Source organism: Marmota flaviventris, chromosome 15, assembly GCF_047511675.1.
Source record: "Marmota flaviventris isolate mMarFla1 chromosome 15, mMarFla1.hap1, whole genome shotgun sequence".
NCBI lineage: Eukaryota > Metazoa > Chordata > Mammalia > Rodentia > Sciuridae > Marmota > Marmota flaviventris.
The window spans coordinates 82,145,890-82,154,051 of NC_092512.1; the positions used below are offsets into that span (position 1 = coordinate 82,145,890).

Here is an 8,162-nt window from a genome sequence, read left to right on the forward strand (position 1 = left end):
TAAATCTTTGTGTAAGAAAATAACTCTTGACTCATAACACTGTATGAGAAAATTAGATCTGACTTACATCACTTCCTCTAACAAAACATTTTGGAAGAGTACTGCCTGTCTTAAAAACTGACTATATTTGAAAAACATTCGTGTGCTTTTTCTTCTGACATTTATATTCTCTAAAGTATTTCTAAGCAAAATACCTATTATAAGAAGTAAAAAAAAAATTAAAACTAGTTATGAAGTGAAAAGCACACCAGTAAAAAGATCACTTTTACCAAACCACGTCACTGTGACATAGAAGTTAAAAAGTCAGATTTGGAGGTGAAAAAACATGACTATACAATACATTTAACTCTGAAGTTTCAGAATAAAATTCAAACAAACCCATGTAAATATTTTTCACTATCATCAGCTCTATCATTAATAACAATATGGTTTCCTTTTATATGGCAATCCTTAAAATTCAATTTTAAATTATTGAATGTTTTCCTTTTTATAATGAATATATTTATTTTGTGCTTCCACCTAGAAGAAAAAAAATAATTGAGAAGAGCTATATTTTATAAACAAACAAGAGATTCTAAACTGATGCTGAAACTCATTTTGGAAGTCAGCCTAGCCTCAGGCTGATAGTCAGATCGGGATTTATCTACATGCAGTCTGAAATTTTGATAAGTGAGGGTGTCGAGACGAACATACTAAAGCAAAGTACATGAGATTCGTATGTGTATTCATTTATGCACTTGATTTTACAGTTTCTAAGCATAATCAATGTCAGGTAATTTCTCATTTCTCGGTATCATACATGGTATAAAGGAAAGACCAGAATGCTAGATTTCCAAAAGCAGATATCTTGTTTTATCCAGGACTTCTCCTTTCACGAGATACAGTGCTATCAACTTCAATTTAGAAAATAGTTCGACTGTTTCCAGGTTGGTGAAGGCACATTCCCCAACTTCCTCCAACCCTGGAGTTCCCCTTGGAAAATGTAAAAAAAAAATTTGTTTTGCCTTTAATGCCCTGAAACCAAAGTAAATAATGCTACTATTTCATATCCTAAATTCCTCTTCATGCGTTATCATCAGCATGATAACTGTGAGTGGATTTTACATGCAGGCTGCTCTAACCTGTGACACAAGGAGAAGGAGCCTGTATCTAATTAATCAGCATGGGCTCCCTCTGCTGGTGAGTGGTGAAGACAAGCGCCCCTGAAGAACAACATGGGTGTAAATTTTTTTAAAAAGGAATTTTTATGCAAATGAATCAAATACAAAAATCATCAAAAGTTTCCAGACTTTTGAAGAGCCCTGGGATCTGTTTTTGCCTTCTTGATAAGCTAGTAAGTTAGCCTGTGCTACATTTTGTATCTTAACATCCCCGCAAAAGTCCATGTGCTAAGAGTTTGGCCCCCAGTATGGCACCGTTAGGAGACAGTGGAACCTTTAAGAAGTAGGGCCTAGGGAGAAGTCTCTGGTTGACTGGGGTTCACTTGAAGGGGACTGTGGGCTGCCAGTGTCTTCCCCTCTCTCTTGCTTCCGTGCCATGGGGTAGCAGTTTTGCTCCACCATATATCCCTGTCATAACATGCTGCCTAACCACAGCTCCCCCCGCAATACAGGGCAAGTTGGTCATAGACTGAAATCCCCAAAACTTTGAACCAAAATATACCTTTCCCTTTATCAGTTAATTATGTCAATTATGTCACTGTAGTGACAGAAAATTGACAAACACAGCCCATGTTCCATGGTTGATGGTGGAAGACATGAAACTCCTGGATCAGAGACACGGATTTTATCACTCAGGCCATGCCACACAGTAGGAACATTTGCATGCATACTCCAGTTCCCTTCACCCCCAAACCCAAGAATTCACACGGAGAGGCCCAAATGGATGTTTTACACACAACAGTTTCAGCTCACAACTTAGGAACGCTGAGCTTGGGGAACCCACTATTGTTATGGCAAACAATAAGCAAGCCCACACTTTATCTTGGAGGGGAAAACTTACTCCACTCCCTTGCTCACTGCAAAGATAGCAGCCTAAGAACTGGCCCATCGGAAGAGCAGTCGGGGCCTCACGTTCTTGGAATGCGTGGCAAGACTTGTAGAAGCACGAGAAACCCATGGGGAACTTTCCCAGTAAAGACTTTTTGATTATTATTGCTAATGAAGTTTCAAATACACTAAAATCACTGCAGAATATCTTTCTTCTTGATTTTGTAGATGATTTCTTTTTTTTTTTTTAACTCTCTACCAAGTTGTCGGTTGCGCCTATTCCTCACTATAGAAGTAAAATTTCACCACCTTTCTTTTTTTTCCTTTTTTTAAATTTTTTTTTCACCACCTTTTATTAAGGAGTAATGGGGAGTTTCTAGACGCACCGGCGAGCTGCGTGCGGCCCGGCAGCTGAGCTGCTCCCTTCCGCTGAGTGGGCAGCCTGGTGGTGGGAGACTGAGAGAAGACTTGAAACCGACCCTTCATATTTTCCCCTTCGGCTGGACCACCCCGAGCTGCGGGACGTACTTCCGGCGTCTCTCAGTGGACGATTAGAGAGCACAGAGGTCTCTGGAGGCGCAGCGGCAGTCCCTCCCGCTCCCAGCCACGGCCTCTGACTCTCAGAAGACAGCCACCCGCTGCAAATTTTTCTCTGGGCCGGAGACCCGGCCGCCCAGTTCGTAGAAAGATGGGCAGCTCTCAAAAAAGACACAAACAGCTGAAGGATGGATACCATTGCATATATTAAAAGCCTGTTGAAAGAAAAATAAGGAAGCCAGGACTCTCAGGATGAATCTGTCTAGATCCAGATCAGGTGACGGTGGTGAAGACCATAATCATCGTGAAAATGAGAGAAGATGGCAGCAAGAGCGTCTCCATAGAGAAGAAGCCTATTATCAATTTATTAATGAACTCAATGATGAAGATTATCGACTAATGAGAGATCATAATCTTTTAGGCACCCCTGGAGAAATAACATCAGAAGAACTACAACAACGGTTAGATGGAGTGAAGGAACAACTAGCATCGCAGCCTGATTTGAGAAATGGGACAAGTAACAGAGTTTTAGGTGGACACAATATCTTTATTTTACATTTATATGGTACTGAGGATCGAACCCAGTGCCTCCTGCATGCTAGGCGAGCGCTCTACCACTGAGCCACAACCCCAGCCCAAGAATGCATTTTATTATGTATAACAGCTGACATTTATTGAGTGCTTCTTGTATGCCAGACTCAGAAGTCCCTCGAGAAAGTTCAAATGAAGATTCTCTGCTAGAATGGTTGAACACCTTTCGTCGCACAGGAAATGCAACTCGAAGTGGACAAAATGGGAACCAAACTTGGAGAGCTGTGAGTCGAACAAACCCAAACAGTGGAGAGTTTTGGTTTAGTCTGGAAATCCACATAAATCATGAGAATAGAGGATTTGAAATTAATGGAGAAGATTATTCAGGCATTCCACTTTCAGATATTAGCAGGGATCATACTAGCAATAGGCAAGAAAGATCAACTAGTCCTGTGGCTAGGCGAACAAGAAGCCAAACCTCCATGGATTTCAGTGGTAATAGTTCCACCATTACAAGGACAAGGCTTGGTTCAAGGGGGCAGAATTTAGTTGAAGGATCACTTTCAACACTGGGAAGGTTAAGGAATAGAATTGGGCGGGCAGTTGGCATTCCTAGAACTAGTGCTTCGCGTGCTAATTTTAGTAATCACACAAACCAATCAGTTGGTAGTGAACTCAGGCAAAGGGAGGGGCAGAGATTTGGAGCAGCACATATTTGGGAAAATGGAGCTAGAACTAATGTCACAGTGAGAAATACAGACCAAAGATTAGAGCCAATAAGATTACGGTCTGCTTTCAGCAGTCAAAGCCGTTCACCAATTCAGAGACAGAATGGCACTGCCTATCATAATTCCCAAAGGGAAAGTAAACCTTTGCAGCAAACAATTAGAAGGTCTGTGAGGAGGAGAGGTATAACTCGGGTCTTTGTAGAGCAAGATAGAGAACGCAGAGGTACTGTAAGTGCCCCATTCTCTAATTCAAGACTTGTGTCAAGAATAACAGTAGAAGAAGGAGAAGAATCCAGCAGATCCTCAACTGCTGTACGATGACATCCAACAATCACACTGGATCTTCAAGTGAGGAGAATTCGTCCTCGAGAAAATAGAGATCGGGATAGCATTGCAAATAGAACCCGCTCTAGAGTAGGGCTAGCAGAAAATACAGTCACTGTTGAAAGCAATAGTGGGGGCTTTCGCCGAACTATTTCTCGTTTAGAGCGGTCAGGTATTCGAACCTATGTTAGTACCATAACAGTTCCTCTTTGGAGGATTTCTGAGAATGAGGTTGTTGAGCCATCCTCAGTGGCTCTTCAGTCTATTTTAAGGCAGATCATGACTGGGTTTGGAGAATTAAGTTCTTTAATGGAGGCTGAGTCTGAGTCAGAGATTCAGAGAAATGGTCAGCATTTACCAGAGATGCATTCAGAACTGAGTAACTTAGGTACAGTTAATGAAAACAGCCAGCTCAGTGAAGGTTCCTCTCAAGACAGGGAAGCCCAAGAAGACAGCACTGAAATGCAAGCTGAAAATGAGACCACCCAGCCTCAGACTCAAAACAGTGACAGTAGAGGAGGCAGGCAGTTGCGAAATTCAAACAATTTAGTTGAAACTGGAACACTACCTATTCTTCGCCTTGCTCATTTCTTTTTACTAAATGAAGGTGATGATGATGATCGAATACGTGGTTTAACCAAAGAGCAGATAGACAATCTTTCCACCCGGAACTATGAGCATAATGGTATTGATAGTGAACTAGGTAAAATCTGTAGTGTTTGTATCAGTGACTATGTAACTGGAAACAAGCTCAGGCAATTACCTTGCATGCATGAATTTCACATTCATTGTATTGACCGATGGCTCTCAGAGAATTGCACTTGTCCAATCTGTCGGCAGCCTGTTTTAGGATCCGGCATAGCAAATAATGGGTGAAATGATGGGATCTATTCAAATATTGTATTTTAATAGAGATGACTATTGAAGCATTCTTTTGTTGAGTTATTTGTGATGAGCTAACCAGGATGAAAAATAACAGATTATAGTTTGAACTATTTTTTGTGTGCTTTTTTAACTTGTTAAAAAGAGGAAATTTATATGAAATTTAAAATGCGAATGTTAAATTATCCAAAAGTCCAGAATAGTTAATATTGCTAGAACCAAATAACCTTTAAAATGTTTTTATTTTGGTAATTTTGTCATGCTAAGCACTTTTGTATCTGCACAATTCAGTAAGTTGAAAATCAGTCTTATTGTTAATACTACAGCAGACTTTTCTTGGATTTTTCAAGTTTCATAGGCTTAGTACTAAGTCAAGACATTGGTGTCTAAGCCTTTGAAAGAATGTTTGGCTGAATGTTTGCTAAATATAAATATTTAAGTTACTTGAAATGATAATTTAATACACAGTATACCTTGTGTGTGTATGTATATATATATATAGATAGATAGATAGATAGATAGATAGATAGATAGATAGATAATTTTAAGATTAAAATGTCCAGTCTAAAAACTACAAGTTTGATTCTTATTTAAGCTTTTGGACTAATACTACATATGGCACAATGTTTACTATTGACAAGATCATCTCTGAGAAGATTAAGATATAATTCTGAAGTTAAAGATAATTTACTGAAGCATCTCTGACAATCTGACTTACTAGATAGCAAGCAATATTAATACTGAATAAGTATTTTTTATTCAGGAATGGGACATGGAAAATTTAGGTCATATAGATTATTTAACTTGAGTTCAGCCTTTTTGTGACTTTTTTGGAAGTGCAAATAATTCTTTGGATTAAGTATAAGGTATACAAGATGCATGGTTTTTTCAAATTTAGATTTTAAAAAAGTCTATTATAAAGAATCAAATGCATAGATAAAATGTTAAGTTCACTTGGAGGTCAAAAAACTCCAAAGAAAACAAGAAGAAACCTTAAGAGAATGTAGAATTTCTATAAACACAAAGTATGCATTGAAGATCTATTTCTACCAATAAATATTAAAACAAAGAAAAAAAAGGAGTAATGGGTCTATTTGCTTAAACAGAAAATGCAGATAAATGAGCACCAATAGTCCCCATAGTTGGGAAATTTTAAAAACTAAAATTACCCCGATGTGAGGTTCCTTGTTTATTCATGAATACTTTCCAGAGTCTCTTGAAATAGTCAGGGTTATAGAATTTCAACTGGGATTGAGTATTACAGAATGGCAGGAATCCACAGATAAGCCCTTAAACTTATAGCATCACAGAATTTAAAGCCTTAGGGTTAGACAGAAATCAATTATAATATTTTGACAGCTGGATTTTATGTTCTTATTCTAGCATTAGCCAAAAATCTCCTACCACCACAGTGTTACAGCTTTAAATCAAGAAGTGGTCAAATTTCCGCAATTGTTATAAACATTTCTGCCTTGCATTCACAGCACACTTGACCATCTCTAAAGTGTTTTCACACACTTTCTCTCTGTTGTACCTCAGTCTTACTATGAAGCTTGAGTAAAAAAAAAGATTTAGCCACCTCCATTTTACTGCCTCGGAACCATAAAGCAGACCAATCATAAGATACTTCTGACATGTGCTGCCAATCGCTAAAGAGGCAGGGTTGCATCTGACTTGGAGCTGTTTCCAGAACCCCTTGCTTTCTTCTTATCCACGGTATCTCCCTATGCCATCAGCTAAGAGGCTGCAGCCAGTCAATCACAGAAGACCTCCCTCAGACTTACTTAAGCTACAAGCTTTTAGCTCTCATGTCTAAAAAAAAAATGTCCAAGGAGAGTCAGGCTTCAGCTGAGGACTGATGGGGGTACCACCTGTGTCTGCTGTCCTCTAAGCATCTATTTCCTCCCCAGGATGACCTGACTCATTATCATAAGTTGCCTACCCAAGTTCCTTATCCAACACCCACCAATCACTCAGACTCAAGACCTGTCATTCCCTCAAACATCAAAGAAATTTCTTAAGCATCCTTCTAATTAGACCAACAGAAACAATTCATTTCAGGCGGGGGCGGGGGGATGTCAGAGATCCCAAGCAGCAGCCCCAACATCCAGTACCCTGATATTCTGAAAAGTGTATGCTACGCAAAACTCATTCTGCAACAAGCTTTATGTGAATAACTTGTTAAGCTTTAACTGTCTCTGGAGCTGTGCAATAAATAAATGCAAGGCTTTGCATGAATTAGCTCATTTATTTCCCTAGATCTTTGAAACAACTTTGAAACAATCTTATAAGCCAGGTGATATTATTATACTCCTTTTATAAAAGATGAAACCAAGACTTAGATTCAAATAACTTGCCCAGTGCCACCAACCTCCCCAGTGGGAGATCCTAGATTCAAACAGACAGGCTGAGCCTGGAGTTCACATATTCACCCAATAGAGCAGGCCAACCCATGGGAAAAGGAAAAAGCAATAGACCTATGACTACACAACTTTGGAAGTCCTGCATACCATATTCCCCTCTTGGAGACTCACAGGGCACATTAGATAAAGAATGTTCTGAGTCATTCTGTAGTAAAGAAACCTATTTAACCAGCTTAACTTCATATTTCCCAAACTCAGCTGAGTTTTGGAGCTTCTTTTGTTTAATACTTCCAGAGAACAGCCTTCAGGGTCACACACCCAGCAGTCCATCCATTTATCCATCTTCAGTGAAATCTCTGACATTATGACTCTATTAATAAAATTCATGATAAATAAGCTCTTTTTTCCTTGGAAAAACCTTCATTTGCATCTTTTAGCTTTGCATTTGCAAGTTCAGTCAAGGCTAGGGTCTGGCAGTAGCGCTATCTTGCACTGGCCCTGACTTACCCAGCAACTGTAATCAACGGGAGTTCTCTGTGGATCAGAACAGCAGTGATCTCCTCATTTGGCATATCTTTTACTTCTAGTACATTTCTAAGTGAGAGTGTTTGGACACTGAACAAGATGAGGTTTGATAAGACAAAAATAGAGTAGCACTAGTACGTCTGAGCCCAACATTTTAAAGAATTACACTGGAGAGCTCGCTCAGCCTTTGGTATCTTTAGTTTATCCTTGCAGATGTTTCTTGAGAAGAGAGAGGAGAAGGCACTACTGATCATTGGGTAGTTCTGGGCTCTTTGGCTGGGAAA

At 39.3% G+C, this 8,162-nt stretch overlaps 1 protein-coding gene across 1 annotated transcript; it reads left to right on the forward strand.

The window, feature by feature from the left end:
- The first annotated feature begins 2,762 nt into the window (after window positions 1–2,762).
- Window positions 2,763–5,082, forward strand: LOC114090674 (E3 ubiquitin-protein ligase RNF6-like). Its single transcript, XM_027932899.2, is given in 2 exon segments — window positions 2,763–3,057; window positions 3,222–5,082. Coding segments are annotated over 2 exon segments (2,043 nt in total). The 5' UTR covers window positions 2,763–2,777; the 3' UTR covers window positions 4,985–5,082.
- The last annotated feature ends 3,080 nt before the right edge of the window (window positions 5,083–8,162 follow it).